We start from the raw sequence: 18,859 nt of genomic DNA, 5'->3' as shown, positions 1-18,859 counted from the left end.
CATCCAAAGATTTCCCGTGCTCCCTGAGCAATCCTAGCAGCTCCAGCCCAGGCTCTGCAGTTTCTAAGGAAAAATTCTTTGTTCTGCTGGAGGTTGTTATAAATGCCAATCCAAAAGTCCAATTGAAAATATGATTTGGTTTATTGAAAGATCAAATTGCAGAATTTCGGTAAAAACCCCCAGCGGAGTTACGGTGACAATGACCTGGGATTGTCACAGGGTGAACGGGGACGCAGCCTCTAGAGCACTGCAGCCCCCACAAAAGTTCACAAATTTGCCTCGTTTGGGGCTCAGGTTTTATACACTTTATTTTGCTCCCGGCACAAGATTTCCCCACAGTCTCTTTGTTCCCGGGACCGGTTATTTGAATTTATTGTCAGATTTTCCTCAGGTAGGGAGAGGTGCCAATCTCGGGCTTCCCGTGGGTGAATGGAAACCCAGGTTTGTGAATGGAAGGGCGTTCTTCTCCAGAGACCCAGGCAATGATGGGGCTCTGATGGCTCTGCTGCCCACGGGAGGAGAACTGATTTCTTATCTTAATGTGTCTTTCTTTCTGATACCAATCTCCTCATCTCCAGTTCCCAGCACCTCATTGTGTCCCCCTGAATGGTGGTTACTGGGTGGTGCCGGCCTAGGAATTCCTTAATTCCATGGGTGGCTGGAATTTAAGTTATAATTTATTTTACATTTTACCAAACCATGATTTCAACATGTTATAATCCCTAAAAACACGAATTAACCCACTACATTTATTACAGGGTGAATGGGGCAGCTCAGCCGAGGGGACCCTGGGTGGGCACCAAACGCTCACAATCCTTGATTTTCTCTCTTTTCAAAGGCTGACCTCCCTCTTCTATCCCGTATTCAGCTACAGCCAGGATTTAGGGATGCTGCTACACCGGGTTTACAGTCTTACACTGGGTTTAGACTGGTTTTGCATTGGTTTGCACATTTTCCACTGGTTTAGATGGTTTCACCATGTATGTTAACAGCAATATTGCACTTTTTAAACATAGATTTACACCGGTTTTGTACTCTCACACAGCTTTGGCACTTTTGCATTGCTTTAAAACCAGTTTTCCACTGCTTTACATAGCTTTACGCCAACTTTGCCCAGTTTTACACGATTTTATGCCAGTTTTACAGGGGTTTGCACCATTTTGGTGGTGCTCTGCACTGGTTATGCACTGTTTTCCACCTGTTTTTCACAGCTTCACATTATAGTTTTGCACCTGTCTACATGTTTTTACACCATTTCGGTGGCGTCCGCACCACCTCACACCGGTTTTGCACGGGTTTACACGCCCGCTTTCCGCCGTTTTACATCGATTTAACACCGAATCTGCGCCGCTTCTGCACCAGACCCCTCCATTTCAACGCCGCGCTGGTGTCACCACGGGCTTGTCCCTGTTCCCTCGTGATATGTCGCGGCTGGAAGCACCCACACCCCTCCCGGGCCACCGGCACAGGGCACATTTTGGGCGCCGCTCGCGTTTTTTGGGGGCCGGGCGCCGTGGGCGGGCTGTGGGTGTGCGCGCCCAGGCAGCGCTGCCGAGCCCGCGAGCTCCGAGCGCATCCACCGGGAGGAGGAGGAGGAGGAGAGGAGGAGGAGGAGGAGGAGGAAGGGGAAGGGGAGGGGGGGGTGGCGGCGGAGGGAGGGAGCAATTGAATTTCAAACACAAACAACCGCATGGGGCTCGGGCCCTCCGCCGCTGCGCCGCGCCGCCGCTGACCCCGCGGCCGCCGCCGCCCCCCGCCCGGGCTCCGCGCCGGGGGGCAGAGCAGCCGCTGCCTCCGCGCCTCCCCCCTCGGATTAAGGAGGGTTTTTTGGGGTTGTGGGGTTTTTTTTTGTTTTATTTTTTTTGGCTAATCCCTGCCTCGCCGGGGTTTTGCCTCCCAAACTTCATCCCCAACCCCCTCCTCCCCTCCCCCATCCCCCGCCCGCTCCCCCGGTCCCGGGAGGAGCCACCAGCCAAGATGTCCCGGTCCAACCGGCAGAAGGAATACAAATGCGGGGACCTGGTCTTCGCCAAGATGAAGGGTTACCCGCACTGGCCTGCCCGGGTAAGGAGCTGGGGAAGGGGTGGGCGAGCCGTGGGATCCTCCGGTGCCCCCCCGGGGCTCTCTCCGGTGCTCCCCGTTGCATAACGCGGGCGGCCGAGGTGCCCCGGGGGATGGGGGAGGGGGCGCACCGGGGTCAGGCTGCCCCGGTGGAACGGCGGGGGCGTGTGTCCGCACTGGGGTCACGCTTCTTTCTCCCCGGTTCCCCTTCCACCGGGGCCGGGGTCCAACTTTGCCGGCACCTTATGTAAGGCCGGGCCCGGCGGACTTGGGGGTTACTCGGTAGCGAGGCTTGCGGAGGCGCTTTCAGGACATTTCCATGGGTTTGGGGGGATTTAATGTGTCGGAAACAACGTCCCGGCCTCCCCGGGGCCCCTTTTGTGCTGTTTATTCATTTCTCTCCCGGGGGGGTCACGGGTGGAGACCGCGTGGCTTCTGCCGCCGCGTGGGAGTGGGGACCCCCCTTGTGCCGGCCGGGGACCGGGGCCGCCCCCAGCACCGGAGCACGAGGCTGGGCCAGCCCGGGGTGAGCCCCTCCCCGCGGGACCCCCACCCCCGGTGCTGGGGGTCCCTTGGACACGTGGGGCCGCACCACGCCGCCCTTCCCGCTCCATTGCCAGACCCGGGGACGGCCCGGGTCGCTCCCCCTCTGCTCCGGGGATGATCTCGGGGCGTTTTGGCCGAACCCCCCCGCCCTGACCTCGCCGGCAGGTCCCCGAGCGTGTCCCCCGGCTCCTCGTGGCCTTACCTCTTGCCACGGGTGCCACAGAGGTGGCGGCGCTCGCCGGGAGTTTGGCTTTAGAAAATCGATAGAATTATTGAGGACTTAGGACGGGGACGAGGGGGGGCCGTACATAACAGGGAGGGCGCGGGGTGGTCGAGGCCCCACCGTGTGCCAGCCCCGCCACTGCCCCCCGGCCCACCCCCTGGTCCTGGGCGTCCCTGGGGGTCCGTGCCATGAGCCCGGGACCCCCGGGATGAAGCCCAAAGCCATCAGGGCCGGATCCCCCGCCGGGGACCGTGGGTAGCTCTGGCTACACAATACGGCGCTGGTTATTTTTAAGCGGTTGATGATGCAGTTTAAAATTTCCTTGGAGTGTTCCCCCCCACACATACACACTCTCCTCCCGGCCTTGCTGCGAAGGGCACCGGGGCTGCCTGGAAACCCCAAATTGAGCGGAAAAGGGGAGGAATGGGGCGGTGGGCTTTAAAGGCCGAGGATCTCCCCGTCGCCCCCATCCCCTCCTCCCTCCTCTCCCGGATTTGAATAACTTTTGTTTGGTTTGTCGGGTTCTGGCGGGGAGGCCGAGAGGGGGTTGGGAGCCCGTTCGGATTTGGCACTGGCCTCCCAACGCGCATTTGAAAGCGGCTTTGCGAGGAGGAGCCAGAGGGATCCCTGGGAGCCCGGCGCCTGCTTCCACCGCCGCCTGCTTTTCCACCGCAGCTTCTCCCCGGGGGAAAGCGATGCTCTCTCTCCCTGGCCCCAGCACAGCCCCGCTGCCCCATCCTCCTCCACCCCTCTCCTCGCAGCGGGGTTCGGTTCCCGAAAAGCCCCGCTGGGTCGGGGCTCGCAAAGCCGGACTCAGCTCCCGGGGACCGAATTAGCGCCTGAGTGCGCCCGGGCCCGCTCGGGTTTCACGCCCCGCTCATCTCCCGGTGGTTCGCTGCCACCATGGCAGGAGTGTTTCGGGGCTGCCGGGGCAGGCAGGGAACAGGTTTTTTTCCCCCTCTGGAAGCAGCAGGAGGTTGGGCTCCCCGAGCCCAGGGGTGCTGGTTGATGGGGGGAGGTTGGAGTGCACCCTCCCCACCGTGACTAATCGGTCAGGGTGAAGCAGGCAGGGCTTGCCCGTGACTAATCGGGTGCTGTGATGATGAAACGTTACCCGTTCACGCGTGGCGTTCGCTGGGATATTTGTTTCCAGCCAGGTGTGGCTGGAGCAGAGAGATACGGGAAGAAAGGGAGGGGGGAGCTGGCAGCACTGCGGGGGAGGGGTTGTTCCCCTGACCCATTCCCTGGGGATGGCACCTGGCACCATCCCCCGACACCAGCAGCTCCAGTGGAAACCTCTCCCTGAGTGGGACAGCATTATTAAACAGAGAGGAAAGTGAGGCATGAGAGTGGGGAGATGAGTTGCTGGCACCTGGAAGATGATGCTTGCCTTCCTCTTCCCCTCACCCCTTCTCTGCAGGGTCCTTTATGCCAGACCGTCGTTTTCACCTGCCCTTTGGTGCTTCCCTGCTGCTGTGGCCAGATCTGCAGCCCCTCTTCCATGCAGAGCTCTGGGGCAGCACGGGAGCATGGCAGGGGACAAAGCACCACGCTGGGCATCCTGGCACCGCTGACATCCCCCTTCCTGAGCATCTCCCATGGCTGGGTGTGCGGTGGGGTCAGGATTCTGCTGGTCATACCCTCTGGAGCAGACTCTGGGTAATTTGCTGCCTGTTTCCAGCCTGGTTTTTGGATGGGGCCCAGTGATGGCCCCAGGGCTGAGGAGAGCCCTGGGGAGTGAGTGGGTGCACCCGTGGGTCTCAGGGATGTCACAGGCCGCCCACCTGCTTCATCAACTGTGTGTGACCCACATGAGTTAATTCCATTAATTCCTCTTCCTGCTAACCAGCTCCTTGCTGCCAGCCTTGTCCTGCAGTGGGAAAACTGAGGCAGGGAGGGGGCTGCTCCCAGCCCCCATGGCCGGTGCAGGGCAGGCTGCATCCAGCCGTGCTCCATGGACCAGTTGCAAAGGTGAAGAGCAGAGGTTGGGGGCAGAGTCCAGAGCGGGGGTATGTGCCTGTCCGTCCCCTGCCACGCTCTGGAGCTTCCCCTCCCTGTCCAGCCCATTTTCAGATTCCCCCCCAGCTTCCACATGCAGGTCCCTGGGGAAGGCCGGGCTGTGACACCAGTGCCATTCGCAGGAGCTGGCAGGGGGACAGAAATGGGCACCGTGGACTTTACCCTGGCACTGTAGCCCTGTCTGCCCCCCCTGCCAATGTCCAGCAGGCGACAGGGACAGACAAACAGACCTGGGGCATGATGGTGCCACGAGCCCTGGGCCCCCATCTTGGGGAAGTTTGGGCAGCCCAGGGTTTTTGGGTGGGTTTGCACCCGCCTGCACTATCACTGTCCCCAACGGGGTGTCACCCGCCTGCCCCGTGTCCCCGCACCCCAGTCCCCACCTGCCCGTGCAGATAGAGCCACCACATCCCCTTGGGGTGCTGGAGGGGCTGATAAAGGGCTGGTGCTGGCAGGAACGGGCTGTGCAGGGAATCCCACTGTGCAGGGGATCCCAGCTGTCCCCTGTCCCGTGGAGCCCCTCAGTTCGTGGGCAGGGGGCAGGCAGCAGTGGGGACACAGACACAGTGCCACAGGGCTGCCATCCCTGGACCTGCTGCTCGTGCCTCTGCATGTGCTGCCTTTCCTTGGGGAAGGAGATTTGGAAACTTGCTCGGGGGATATCTGTGAGGGTCCTGGCACTGCAGGGGGCTATGAGGCCCCTGTCCAAACCTGGCAGTGGGAGGGTCTGGGTTCCTTGTTCTTGCCTGGGGCCTCTAGGGGCCTTTGCCACATTGTCCCAGGAGTGACCTGCAAGAACGTGGCCTGCGGGAAGCACCCTCCCTGGCGGGGCTGGGCTGGGCTGGTGGCCTCCCCTCTGAGTCACATCATCCCCTCCTCCACCTTTGGTGCCATGCAGGGATGGAGCTGCTGCTCCCAGCTGCCACCATGGGCCAGGGTCCCGCTGGGGACTGCTGCAAGGGCTAGACTGACCTTTGCTCTGCTGGGGACTGTCCCTGCTTCTGGAATGTCCCCGTGCCTGTGAGGAATGGGCGGCATTGGGGCATGACAGTGCCAGTAGTCCCAGGGCGCTGGGTGGGAGCACTTTGCCAGTCCTGAAACACCCCCTGGATCCTGCTACAGGACAGCCTGGATGCCCCAAACCACATTTGGGCAGTGGGGATGGCACAGAGGTGCATCCCACCCAGGAGTGGGACATCACACCGACCACCCACCACATCCTGGTGCCTGTACAGAGCCCTCCCAGTGTGCCATCCCCTCCCACTCTTCCATCCCCTCCATCTGCCCCTGGGGCTGTCCCAGCATTGCCCCTCAGCACAGGGACAAGTGTTAGTTCCATTCACAGTTCTGGGAAGGAAACCAGGAGAAACTCTTGGCCAGGTCTTCCCTGGGGTGTCACAACACCCCAGCCCTGCTGTCTGGGGAAACTGAGGCTCGGCAAACTGCAGGGCTCATGGTGACTTAGGAAAAGGTTGTGCCATGAGTCAGCAGAGCGCTGGGAATGGGACCCAGCATCCTGACCATCTGTGCTGGCACCTTCCCTCCCGGTGACGTGCTGGCGCCTGCCCCGAGACCCCCACCCGCATCCTCCTTCAGCTCCTTCCACCTCCCTTTGAGGTTTTCTCAGGGAATTTATGGCTGCTGGCTGCAGGGGGGGTTATTTTTAGACGCTATAAAAAGCAGCCGGAGTTGCTTTCGCTCCGTTCCCGCTTGGCGCCTCGGGATTATTCACGCTCAGTGGAGCAGCACCTGCCTGTGGGCTTGACACCGGCTGCTGCTTGACCCCACAGCCCTCGCCAGGCTGTCCCCTTGTCTGGTGACCCCATTTCGGCCAGGGTGTCCCAGCAGCAGGACGGTGTCCCCCCGGGTACCCCATTCCTGGCCCAGGCTGGAGGCGCCGCCTGTGGCTGCACTGGCACCGCTGGCAGCGCCTGAATTTGCTGAGTGTGCCTGAGCTGGTCTAGACAAGAGCTTAAGGGGGGAGGGGGTGAGGGAAGGGGAGCCCCGCTGGCCCCCAGTGGGCACAACCACTTGTTCTGCTGACCACTTCTTGTCAGCACTGTCCCCAGACAGAAAAGTATCACATTTTTCCTTTCCTGAACTGTGCCCATCGATAGGACACTGGAGGGGGGCGATGTCCTGGGGTCTGAGGAGCCCCAGGCGTCTCTGTCCTCTCCTCTCATGCTGTCCTTTGTGTCACACAGATTGATGAGATGCCAGAAGCTGCAGTCAAATCCTCCTCCAATAAGTACCAAGTCTTCTTCTTTGGGACCCACGAAACGTGAGTGGGAGCAGGGGCTTACAGAGTGGGTGGTGCAGTGAGGTTGGGAAAGGTGAGATTCCCCCTGCTCCCACCCCTCACTGTTCTCCCCTGGCACAGGGCATTCCTGGGGCCCAAAGACCTCTTCCCCTACGAGGAGTGCAAGGAGAAGTTTGGGAAACCCAACAAGCGGAAAGGGTTCAGCGAAGGTTTGTGGGAGATCGAGAACAACCCCACAGTCAAAGCCTCCGGCTACCAGGTGGGTCACGGGCTGGGGGACCTCCATCCCACCTCCCCCCTGACCATTTCTCCTTGCTGGGTGCCCTCTGTGACCCCCCTGCTCCCACAGCCCACCCAGAAGAAGAGCTGCCCCGAGGCGGCCGAGCGGGAGCCGGAGGGAGATGGGGAGAAGAAGGGCAACGCGGAGGGCAGCAGCGACGAGGAGGGGAAGCTGGTGATCGACGAGCAGTCCAAGGAGAAGAACGAGAAAGCCGGGATCAAGAGGAAAGCAGAAGATGCTTTGGAGGTACTGGGTGGGCTGCAGGGGATGGGGGTGTGGGTGATGGGGGCTGGGCTGACCTGAGCTCCCCTGGCCCAGGACTCCCCCAAACGCCCCAAGGTTGTGGAGGGGCAGGAAGGGGACAAGAAGGTGGACAACGAAGAGGCCCCCAAGGAAGAGCCCAAAGCCAACCCGGACGAAGGGGAGAAGAACAGTGACGCTGCTGACGCACCAGACACCAACGAAGCCAAGCAGGAAGGCAAGGAGGAGGTCAGAGACCACAAGGAGAGGTGAGGGTGGTGCAGTGACCCCTGTCCCCACAGCCTCCAGGCCTTGGGGGCATCCCTGGCACCGCAGGGTCTGACCAAGAACCTGGCTCTCTTCTTGGCCTCCACAGCCTGTAGTGGCTTCCCCGGCGAGCTGATCCTTCCCTGCCGGGTCCTGGGTGCTGCCCCGTGTCGCCCGCGCCGGCTCGTTGTGTCTGGAGCTCTGGACGAGAGAAAACACCCCAAAATAAAGTTTCAAAAGGAAAAAAAAAGAAAAAAAAAACCTACAAAAAGAGAGGAATGCAGAGCAGCCTGGTACTGACCCCGAGTGCTCCGTGCCTGCCCTGCCGTGGGCGCACGCTTTGTATTAGTGATTCCTCGGGGCTGAGCAGTTGATTTGAAATAAAAGCGAATCTTGCCTTTTTAAAGTGCTTGTGGGCCCTGGGTTAGCCCCTGGACCTCCCTGCAGGGGTGGTTTGGGGACCCTTTGAGCTGCCCAGAGAGGTGGGGCTGCCAGAGCCCCTCTGGCAGCTCTGGGATGGGGGGAGCGAGCACACAGACCAGGAGGAGAGATGGGGCTGGGGCAGGGAAAGAACCAGGGGAAGGTTTTGGAGGGGAGCTAAAATAGGAACTGCAGAATCATAGGATGCCCTGAGCTGGAAGGGACACAGAAGGGTCAAGTCTTACTCCTGACCCTGCACACAACACCTCAAAATCGCAGCATCAAGAACATTGTCTGAACACTCCTTGACCTTTAGGATCGTGAAGTCATGGAATATCCTGAGCTGGATGGGGCCCACAAGGATCCTCAAGCCCTGGCCTTGCACAGGACACCCCAAAATGCCCCCAGTCCCAATGTCCCAGAGTGTTGTCCAAGCACTCAACTTCTCTTCTGGAATAGTGGAATATCCTGAGTGGAAAGGGACCTGGCAGGATCTCTAAGCCCAGCTCTGGGCCCTGCACAGGACACCCCAAAATCACATCCTGGGCCTGAGGGCCTTGTCCAAACGCCCCTTGAGCTGTGGCAGGCTTGGGGCTGTGACTGTTCTCTGGGCACCCTGTTCCACACACACAACCCAGCCAGGAGAGGCCAAAGCGGGGGTATTGTCCGTGCCCCGCTTCCTGCAGAGGGGACAGAGCACACCCTCTGCTGCCCCTGGACCAGCCGCGGGGACAGGGAGGACAGCAGCAGAAAATGGAGCCGTGGCCGGGCGCCAGCCCCGGCGGGACTACAGCTCCCGGCAGGCGCTGTACCGGCGGGGCCGGGGGCCGGAGCCGTGAGGGACACCGGGGGCGGCGGGACTACGGCTCCCGGCGTGCCCCGCGCCGGGACAGCGGCTCCCGGCGTGCCCCGCGGCTCCCGGCATGCCCTGCGCCGGGCTCCACCCCCGCGGCCTCCGCAGCGCTCCCAGGCGGGGCCGCGCGCCACGGCAGCGCCGCGTCCAGGCCTGCGCTGGGCCACGCCCACCCCGGGCTTGGCCACGCCCCTCCGGGCCACGCCCCTCCGGGCCACGCCCCCGGAGCGCGGGAGCGGCGCGGGCCGCGCAGGTGAGCGGGGTCGGGGTCCGGCACCTCTATGGGGACCGGGAGGCTCTGCGGGCCCTTTCGGGGGTATTGGAGGGGTTTTCTGGGGTTCCGTGTCCTTTGGGGGTGGCCGGGGCTCTGCTGGACACGTGGGTGTCGTTTCCGGCGGGGTGGAGGGGGTGTGCTCTGCGGGACCCCTGGGTTCCCTTTGGGTGGTGGGGCCACTCTGCGGGTTCTCTTTGGGAGTGAGGGGGGAGTTTGCAATATCCATGGAGCCCTTCGCGGGTGGAGGAGGCTCTGCCGGTGTCCGTGTGCCCTCTGGGGGAATGGGGTCTGTGGGACCCCTGGGTCCTCTTTGGTGGGGTGCTCTCCTCGTCTGTGGGACGCCCGTGTTCCGCCTTGGGGAAAGGTTTCTGTGACTCCTTGGTTCTCTTCGGGGAGTGGGGGGCTCTACAGATCCTCTCTGGGAGTAGAGAGTGCTTTGCAGGACACCCCGTACCCTTTGGATGGAGGGTACCCTGTGGGATGCCTGGATCATTTCATGGGTGAGGGGTAGCTTTGCCAGAACCTCGATCCCCTTTTGGGGGTCTTTTAGGGACTGGGTCGCCTTTGGGAGAGTGGGGGTGAGAGTCTGTGGGATCCCTGGGTCCGTTTTGTGGGGTGCTGCTCTGCGAGACGCTTTGATCCCTTCAGCGGGAGCTCTTTCAGGGGCTGGGTGGGTGGGGGTGACTCCCCTTTGGTGGTGGGTGGGCCCTGCCGGACCCCTGCATCTCACCCAGCCCTGGACACACATGGGGAGCATGAGGGGTGTCCCCAGGGGGCTCAGTGGTCCCCGACTTCCCAGTCCCCAGCACCATGCGGCTCTCGGCCCTGCTGAGCGCGGCACGGCCGCGGCTGCCCCCGGGGTACCGGCACGGAATGTGGCCCCCGGACTCCATGGCCGCCCGGCTCCGCAACCCCCCGGGGCAGCGCCGCCGAAAGGTCTTTGTGAAACCCGTGGCCAAGGACGACTGGAAGGTGTTCAAGGGTGACACGGTAAGGCTCCCCTTCCCCAGGCTCCCCCCTGGCTGGCAGCTGGGCTGGGGGTCCCACCTCTGCACCTCTCTCCAACGCAGGTCCAGGTGCTGGCCGGGAAGGACGCGGGGAAGCAGGGGCTGGTCACGCAGGTGGTGCAAGCCCGCAACTGGGTGGTGGTGGAAGGACTGAACACGGTGAGTCTGGAGCAGGGAGGGCTGGAGGAGGCTGTGGGGAGGCTGGGGAGGCCACAGGCTGTCAGTGACCCCTCTGCCCTTGCAGCACTATCGCTACGTCAACCGCACAGCCAAGTACTCTGGGACCTACATCGCCAGCGAGGCGCCACTGCTGCTCAGCCAGATCTGCCTGGTGGACCCCGAGGACCGGTAATGGGCTGGGGGGTGCTGAGGGAACCCCACTGGTGCCCCCCGCCTCAGTCCTGCCCCCTGCCAACGCCGGGTGCCCGCAGGAAGCCGACAGAGGTGGAGTGGCGGTACACAGAGGAGGGCGAGCGCGTCCGCGTGTCGCTGCGCAGTGGCCGCATCCTGCCCGTGCCCCCGCAGCCACGCGAGGACGGCGTCGTCCCCGAGCAGTGGACTGGTGAGTGGGAGGGCAGCGGAGGCTGGGGGGACGTGGCAGGGGACACAGGGGGTCAGCGCTGTCCCCTCGCCTGCACAGATGGCCCTAAGGACACATCGGAGGAGGATGCGCTGGCCAAGACGTACCAGCCGTCCCTGAAGACCTTCGAGGAGGAGGTCATGGATGCCATGGGGATCGTGGAGACGCGCCGGGCCAAGAAATCCTACTGGTATTAACTGGGGGAGGTGGAAGCCGCCTGAGCCGGGCTCTGTAATAAACACCCCTTTGATTTTCTGTGTTTGTAGCATGCCGTGCTTTCGGTGCAGCACTGACTGGCTCACACCCAGCCCCAGCCTGTACAAATCCTGTGTTTATTGTGGACTGTGCCCAGGGCTGTGGGGACTCTGCCCCTCCCTGGGGGACTCTGCTTCCCCCAGCTCCTCATCCTCGCTGCTGTCCGCGTCCTTGCTGTCCTTGTCCAGCCCGGCCAGCACCGTGGCCAGCGGGGTCCGTGAGGCCACCAGCACCAGGTTCCGTGGGGAGAACTGGGGGTTGAAGAGGGGCACAACGGCACAGTGGAAACCTGGGTAAAAGACAAACGAGAGTCCAGAGAGTGGAGAGAAGCATCCAAGGAGAGAGGAAACAGAAGAGGGGAGGATCCCCCTGGCAGCCCTGCCCATGCCCACCTTGCTCCCGCAGGTAGAGCAAACGGTCAAGCAGGATGAGGGTCTCCACGGCAGGTGCCAGAAGCTGCCCCAGGGTGCAGAATGCCACCACCTTGTGCTGCTGCTCCAGCATGGCCCCCACAGCCCCTGAGTCCAGCGGTACCCCTGCTGGATCCAGTCCCGCAAGGGGCAGCCCCAGGTGGGCGTATCTGCCATGAAAGGGGGCAGGGGAGTCCCAGGCAGGACTCCCCCGTCCCCAAAGTCACGAGGAGGGTCCCAGAAGGGAGTCCCCCTCCCTCCCCAATCTCACTGTGGCACCAGGAGGCGACACAGAAGGGTGTCGCCACTCCTCAGACTCACAAGGAGAATTCCAGAAAAGGGTCCTTCCTCCCCAAACTCATAGGGGGCTAAGAGACATCCCAGAATGGGACCCTCCATCCCCAAACTTAGGGCTGGCGGATGTCCCAGAAAGGGGCCCCACCTCCCCAGACTCACTGGGGACCACCAGGGGACAAAGAAGGGGGTCCCCCTGCCCAAACTCACTGGAGGAAGCTGAGGGCATGTGCCTTCCTGCCTGGCTGCAGGCCCAGGTGCCTCTTGGCGGGGTCGGCAGCGCGGATGAGGCTCTCGAGCACGGCGCGGTAGCAGTGGGCGCGCAGGTGGGGGCTGCCCCCGCGCAGCCGCTCCTTGTACTCCTCCAGCGCGTGGCATGCAGCCTCCCGTGCCCGGTAGGACAGCTGGTGGCCTGGCAGCGCAGCCACTGAGGCGCTCAGGGGATAGCCCAGGGGGCAGCCAGGGGGCTGCGGGGCTGTTGACAGCTTCATGTAGCAGCAGCCCACTAAGGCCACGGCGGCCACAGCGGGGCTGCGGGCAAAGTGGCACAGCAGGGCCGGGCTGAGGTCCCCGCAGGCGTGGAGCCCCGTCACCAGCACCTGCCCCCCGTCCTCAGAGCCTCCCGGGCCCCCCAGCGGGTTCCGGGCAGCAGGGCTGGGTCCTGGGGGGTCGGGGGGCAGCAGGAACTCCCCCGAGGGAGCCGCAGGGTCCAGGCGCCCGGCCACGTGCTGTGGGGCCAGGGGGGTGAGGGGGCACGCGGGGCGCTTCGTGTGTCCCCTGGTTTTCCCCAGCTCCCTCAGCAGCTCCTGGTCAAAGCGCTCAGCCAGGCCCACCAGGCGGCCATCGCTCTCCACTGCAGTGACCGACAGGCCCAGGCCAAAGGCCAGGAGCCGGGAAAGGTGGCCCTGTGGGGGGACACAAGCTCAGCTCGGCTGGGGGGGATCCTCTGGGACCCCTCCGTGTCCCCCTGCTCTTACCTGCCCTGCTCCAATATCCACCACGCGCTGGCAGCCGGTGGCCCGGCTCAGCCGCTGCAGCAGCTGTGGGGAAGGGGGGCTCTTAGGAGGCTGGGGAGAGCTGGGGGGGTCTCAGGGGATTGGGGGGGCACCCACCTTGCCCAGGCGCTGGATCTCGTGCTGCTTTTTGGGCTTGACGTGGCGGCGGAGCAGCGGGTGCAGGTGGCAGCTCTGGCACGGGGGGCGCGGGGACCTGCCCGGGCACCCCCGAGGGAAGGCAAGGGCCCGGGCAGCGGCGGCAAAGGCCAGCAGGGACAGGGGCCAGGCAGCCCCTGGGCCCCCGGGGCCCCCCAGGAGCCCGGCCAGCTGCACGGGGGTGGCACTGGCCAGGGCGGGCTGCCAGGCTGGGGGCAGCTGTGCCCACAGGCCATCGGTGAAGAAATCCTGCAGGGAGCGGGGTCAGCGTGGGGAACACGGCCTGGGGGGACACAGCTCGGAGATGCTTTGGGACACTCACGATGATGAAGGCGTCGAGCAGGGGCCGGTAGAGCGCCAGGAGGCGGATGATGTCAGCGGCTCGACGCTGCTCCGGGGACTGCTCCGGGTGCTGCTGCAGGCGTGGGGTGGGACGGGGGGCGGCTGCCATGGCAGCTCCTGGGCCGGCAGGGGGGCATCGGCCCTGGCACTCTGAAGTCACCCTGGGGCATGAATTCTGGCATTGTCACATCACCCCAGAGCTCGCCCCCTCCCCGGCTCGGCCCATCCCAGTCAGCAGCCACATGACGTCATCAGGCAGTGACGTCATGTGATGACGCGATACCGCCTCCCGCCATGACTGTGACACCCCCCCACTCCCTACCGAGACACCCCCCAGAGCCGCGACATCACCCAGGGGCATCACTCACCCCCGAGCACCCGTGACGTCACCGGTCACTTCGCCTATGCCCCGTGACGTCACTTTGACGTCACCGACGCGTCACGGAGCCGCCGCGGCCGCGCGCGCCTCCCTCAGCGCCCGGCGCCTGAGTTCCCGCCGCGGCGCGCGTGGATGACGTCACTGCCGGTGCCGGCCCGGCCTCGTGTCTCCGGGGAACTTCCGGTTCCGGGGGGCGGCGGGGAAGGGGGTGGGGGTGGGAGCGGGGGTGACCGGGGCCGCTGTCGGGACCCCGGGTGTGGGGGATCCCCGGGTGCCGGAGACCCCCGGTGCCCAGCGGCCCCGCCGCCGAGCCGTCTCTCCGCGCCGCAGCGGCCCCGGCCTGGTCCCGCCATGGACGATTTGATCCTCAACGTGGACTTCGCCGCCCCCGAATGCCGCCCCAAGAAGGAGCCGGGCAACCTCAAGCACCAGAGGTTCGTGCGGCGGCGGCGGCAGCTGGAGCGCCGCGGGGTCCTGCGGCAGAAGCAGCTCCCGGCGGCACCGGGCGGGCCCCGGCGGGCCCCCAGGTCGCGGGGGACCAGGGGCGGGGCGGGGAAGCCGCGCTCGGGCCAGCCCAAAGAGAACGGCCCTGCCGCTGCCCCCCGACGGCCCCCGGCATCCCAGAACGGCCCCGATGCTCCTGCTAAGACCAAGGGGAAGGGCTGTGGGGCGGCTCGGGGCTCCGCCAACGCTGTCGGAGCCCCCCCGGCATCCCAGAACGGCACCGATGCTCCCGCTAAGACCAAGGGGAAGGGCTGCGGGGCGGCTCGGGGCTCCGCCAACGCTGTCGGAGCCCCCCCGGTATCCCAGAACGGCTCCGCCGGAACCAGTGCTCCCGCTAAAACCACGGGGAAGGGTCGGGGGGCAGCTCGGGGCGCCCCCAAGGCCGGCGCTGCCCCCCCGGTGCCCCCCAAGCTGGTGGCCATGGACTGTGAGATGGTGGGCACGGGGCCCGGCGGGCGGACCAGCGCCCTGGCCCGCTGCAGCATCGTCACCTACGAGGGGGACATCGTGTACGATCAGTACGTGCGGCCCGAGGAGCCCATCGTGGATTACCGGACGCGCTGGAGCGGGATCCGCCGGCACCACATGCACAAAGCCGTGCCCTTCCGCAGGGCGCAGCAGCAGGTGCGGGGCGGGCTCCGGGCACGGAGCGGGGCTGCAGCCATGGGAGATGGGGAACCTGGGCTGGAGGAGGTGGAACCGGGGCTGGAGGAGGTGGAACCGGGGCTGGGGGAGGTGGAACCGGGGCTGGGGGAGGTGGAACCGGGACAGGGGGAGGTGGAACCGGGGCTGGGGGAGGTGGAACCGGGGCTGGGGGAGGTGGAACCGGGCAGGGGGAGGTGGAACCGGGGCTGGGGGAGGTGGAACCGGGGCTGGGGGAGGTAGGGCTGGGCTCTGGGGCCCAGGGGGGACATGGGGTGCGGGGCTGGGGGTGTTGGGCTGTGGGGCCGAGGATGGGAGTGCAGGGGTGGGAGGGATGGCTGCAGGGTGGGGGCTGGGCTGCAGGGCTTGGATCCGGGGTCAGGGCTGGGTTTATGGGCTGGGGGTGAGGGGCTGCAAGGCCTGGCTCTGTGTCTCATGGGCTGGGGGTCCCTGGGCCAAGGGTGGGGATCGTGGGGCTGGGGGTGCAGGGCTGGACTCATGGGTTGGGGCAGGGAGTGGGTGCTTGCAGGGCCATGGGTGGGGGGCGCAGGGTCGAGCCCTGCAGCTCAGGAGCTGTGGGGGTCCAGGGCTGCCATGTCCTGTGGGGCACAGGGATTGTCCATGCTGTGCTGCTCCCGCTCAGCCCCACAGCTCTGCCCCCGTTCTTGGGGGGCAGAAACTTCCCACGGAGCATGGGAGGTGCTGCTGGGGGTCTGAACCCCCTCTTCCTCTGTAGGTGCTGCGGATCCTTGCTGGGAAGGTCGTGGTCGGCCATGCTATCCACAACGACTTCAAAGCCCTCCGGTATACCCACCCCAAAGCCCTCACCCGGGACACGTCCCAGATCCCCCTGCTGAACCGCCGGGGGGGCTTCCCAGAGAATGTGGCCATCTCCCTGAAGCGCCTCACCAAAGCCCTGCTGAACCAGGACATCCAGGTACACAGCTGGGAATCCCCTGTACCATGCCAGGGAGACAGTGGGGAGGGAAGGGCAACCCCTGGGGGAAGATCCAAGGCATGCTGAGTTCAGCCATTGATGCCAGTCCTGGAGCAAGGCAGCCCTGTGCCTCAGTTTCCCTGGAAAGCAGCCTGTGGGAGGGGTGAACCCTCAGCTCAAGCTTTGCAGCCTTGGAGAGCGTTCTCCTGCTCTTTTCCCTTTAATATCTATGCACACCTCACAGCACTGCCTGCACCTCCCCAGTTTTCTCTGTATCCCTAAATTGGGCTATACTCCCCTAAGCTCCCTGCATCCCCCTGGAGCTTCCTGTACCCCCAAATCTGCCTGCACCCCCTTAGTTTCATACACGCCCCCCTTTCTGCCTGTGCCCTCCCAAATCTGTCTGCACCCCCAGTTCTGCCTGCACCCCACCCACAGTTACTTGCACCCCCTCATCTCCCTGTATCTGCCCACCCAAGACGCCTGCACCCCACCTAATCCTCCTTCAGCCCCCTGGAGCTGCCTCTATGCCCTGATCATCACACTTTCCCCCAATGGAACCACCTGCACCCCCAAATCTTCCTGCACACTCTCATCTCCATGCATCCCCCCACGCTTCCCGCATGCATTGCCCCACAGCTGCTTGCACTCCCTAATCTCTGTACATCCCACCCCCCCCAGTTCTGGCTGCCCCCTCAAAATGGGAGCTGTGGTGACTTGTGTGTGTCCCCACAGGTAGGGAAAAGTGGCCACTCCTCGGTGGAGGACGCCCGAGCCACCATGGAGCTCTACAAGGTGGTGGAGGAGGAGTGGGAGCAGCACCTGCGGCAGAACCCAGAGCAGAAGTGACACTTGGGGGGCTCAGAGTGACACCCCCAGCTCCGTCCTGCCTCTGGGGGGCCCACAGTGATGGCCTTGGCCTGGTCCTGCCTCTGGGGGGACGCTGAGTGATGTCCCCAGGCCTGGTCCTGCCCCTCGAGGGTCCTGTGAGTGCCGAGGGGCTGCCTCCATCTGTGGATGATGAGGAGCCAGGTGACGTCCCTTGTCCCCAAGCCTGACGTGCCTTGTGCCACTGCTGTTGTGCCCTGCTCTCCCCAGGATGTGGGGAGGGCCTGGGATGGTGCCTTCCCAAGAGGGGGCTGTGGGATCCTGCACCCCCCAAACACTTCGGGGCTGATCTGGGAGTGACCTTGGGGCACCCTGAGCACAGCCCTCATCACTGGGGCCTTGGGAATGGAGTGGGCTCCTTCCTCTTCCCAAAACTACCTCTGGCAGTGCCGGGAGCTGCCGATGTGCCCCGGGACGATGTGTAGGAGCGGGTGGGGCTCAGATCCCTCTGGAAAGTCCCCACTCCGCTCCGGGCGCTGCTTTCATCGATGATTAAGTTCCACCTTCCCGCAAGGGGCGGGACAGACCCGGTCATGGGAGCAGCATCGCGCCATCCTCTGGCCCGAGACCCCGCGCTGCCCCGGGGACGACCCCGCCACTCGCGGGCAAGTCCCCCCCGCGCTGGCTCGGGGACACCCCCGACACCGGAGGGTGGTCATACCCTGAAGGCGCCCGAGCCCGACAGGAACTGCTTTGAACGGAAAGGTTTATGTGGAAAACCCTAATTAAAAAGAAATGATTAAAGAGCTCTTCCCTTCGGTGGGGGTGGGGAGGAGCCCACGGCCCCGGTGGGCGAGGGCTCCGGGCGGGTCCTGCCTTCACCCGGCACCCTCCGACATCTGCGTCCCGCGGGCTCTTCCTCCGCCTCTTCATGCCAGGGACGAGCTGGCCCCTTCCCGGCTCTGGGCAGCCCCCCGCACTCCCCCTTTTCTCCTGAACCACCGTTGGCTCCCCGGTGTTGCTGTAACCGAGGGGCTCCGGGAGCGGTGCCGGTGCCGGTGCCGAGCTCGCAGCCGCCTTGGGGGATCCCCCCGCCCGCGCCGCGCTGGACGCCGCCCCGAGTCCCCGACGTGCGTCACTTTTTCCAGCTTTTCCTCATGTTTACGTGGCTGCGCTTGGCTCGGGGCGCTGGAGCCCGAGGGAGGGTTTTGGGGTGTGCAGCCCCGCAGTGGGAGGGGCCCTTCCCCATTTCTTTGGGGTTAAACGCGCAGATTTGGGTTCCCCCGCAGTGCTGGAGAGCGGACTCCCGAGCATCTGACGGGGCGGGAGCTCGCGGAGTTCTGGGGGGGCTCATCCCTCCCGCTCCCGCCTTGCAAACCCGTCCCTACGGCCCGGGTGGGGGTGGGAAAGCTGTCAGAGCCCCAAAATCCAGAGGAAGGTGGGAGGGCGGAGGAGCAGGCGGGAGCCTTTGTGTCTGGACTGCGTTTGGCGGTGATTAGGGGCTTTACAGCGGTTATAAATGGCCGGTCGTTAAAGGGGTTTATGGCCCTGGAAATGAGAAGCAGCCGGCCGGGCCCCAGCCCTCGGCGGGTGCGGGATGCGGGTCAGGGTCCCGGGGCTTGGCTTGAATCTCACCCCGGGGTCCCTCTGGATGGGGCTGGGGACTGGGAGCGGGTGGAACAGGGGAGAGGTTCCCGGGGCTGAGGAAGGGTCTGAGGCTGGCGCAGAGTCCCAGGACTGGGGAAGGGTCCCGAGGCTGGGGCAGAGTCCCAGGGCTGGGGAAGAGTTCCAGGGCTGGGGGAGAGTGCCGGGACTGAGGAAAGGTCCCAGGGCTGGGGGAGAGTGCCGGGACTGAGCAAAGGTCCCAGGGTTGGACTAGATCACGGTGCCGAATCAGAACCAGCTGGAGCTGAGTGAGGATCCTGGGCAGGGGCTGCGGCTGGACCGGGGTCCTGCGCCAGGGCAGGGTCCCGCTGTGGCGGCACAGCAGAGGTCTCGGGGCACGTGGGTTCCCTCCCGCCCCGCAGCCGGGGGTCCCATCGGCCACGGGGCCGGGCCGGGCTCGGTCGCGCCGTCCAGCTGTGTTT

At 64.5% G+C, this 18,859-nt stretch overlaps 4 protein-coding genes across 6 annotated transcripts; 3 read left to right on the top strand and 1 right to left on the bottom strand.

Annotated features, from left to right (window-relative positions):
- The first annotated feature begins 1,649 nt into the window (after positions 1-1,649).
- Positions 1,650-8,302, top strand: HDGF (heparin binding growth factor). The gene is made up of 6 exons (XM_063420477.1): positions 1,650-2,064; positions 7,054-7,130; positions 7,230-7,368; positions 7,459-7,635; positions 7,708-7,898; positions 8,006-8,302. The coding sequence occupies exons 1-6, from the start codon at positions 1,978-1,980 to the stop codon at positions 8,010-8,012; spliced, it is 678 nt and encodes a 225-aa protein (XP_063276547.1). The 5' UTR covers positions 1,650-1,977; the 3' UTR covers positions 8,013-8,302.
- A 1,031-nt stretch (positions 8,303-9,333) lies between these two features.
- Positions 9,334-11,285, top strand: MRPL24 (mitochondrial ribosomal protein L24). 2 transcript variants are annotated; one of them, XM_063420517.1, is made up of 6 exons: positions 9,334-9,422; positions 10,243-10,433; positions 10,514-10,609; positions 10,695-10,798; positions 10,882-11,012; positions 11,091-11,285. In XM_063420517.1, the coding sequence occupies exons 2-6, from the start codon at positions 10,254-10,256 to the stop codon at positions 11,225-11,227; spliced, it is 648 nt and encodes a 215-aa protein (XP_063276587.1). In that variant the 5' UTR covers positions 9,334-9,422; positions 10,243-10,253; the 3' UTR covers positions 11,228-11,285. The 2 variants fall into 2 exon arrangements, with proteins under 2 accessions (XP_063276587.1, XP_063276588.1); XM_063420518.1 differs by having other exon boundaries at positions 11,069-11,285.
- A 1-nt stretch (position 11,286) lies between these two features.
- METTL25B (methyltransferase like 25B) lies at positions 11,287-14,007 on the bottom strand. 2 transcript variants are annotated; one of them, XM_063420433.1, is made up of 7 exons: positions 13,851-14,007; positions 13,463-13,643; positions 13,102-13,389; positions 12,967-13,029; positions 12,200-12,894; positions 11,678-11,901; positions 11,287-11,574 (listed from the first exon to the last, which is right to left on the bottom strand). In XM_063420433.1, the coding sequence occupies exons 2-7, from the start codon at positions 13,589-13,591 to the stop codon at positions 11,363-11,365; spliced, it is 1,611 nt and encodes a 536-aa protein (XP_063276503.1). In that variant the 5' UTR covers positions 13,592-13,643; positions 13,851-14,007; the 3' UTR covers positions 11,287-11,362. The 2 variants fall into 2 exon arrangements, with proteins under 2 accessions (XP_063276503.1, XP_063276504.1); XM_063420434.1 differs by having other exon boundaries at positions 11,288-11,574; positions 11,678-11,865.
- Positions 14,008-14,086: 79 nt separating this feature from the next.
- Positions 14,087-17,576, top strand: ISG20L2 (interferon stimulated exonuclease gene 20 like 2). Its single transcript, XM_063420494.1, has 3 exons — positions 14,087-14,989; positions 15,744-15,944; positions 16,680-17,576. The coding sequence occupies exons 1-3, from the start codon at positions 14,213-14,215 to the stop codon at positions 16,791-16,793; spliced, it is 1,092 nt and encodes a 363-aa protein (XP_063276564.1). The 5' UTR covers positions 14,087-14,212; the 3' UTR covers positions 16,794-17,576.
- The last annotated feature ends 1,283 nt before the right edge of the window (positions 17,577-18,859 follow it).

This window comes from Prinia subflava, chromosome 31 (assembly GCF_021018805.1).
Source record: "Prinia subflava isolate CZ2003 ecotype Zambia chromosome 31, Cam_Psub_1.2, whole genome shotgun sequence".
Lineage (NCBI taxonomy): Eukaryota > Metazoa > Chordata > Aves > Passeriformes > Cisticolidae > Prinia > Prinia subflava.
Note: the sequence above shows the minus strand (reverse complement) of the source record. Positions and strands in the feature narration are given on the sequence as shown.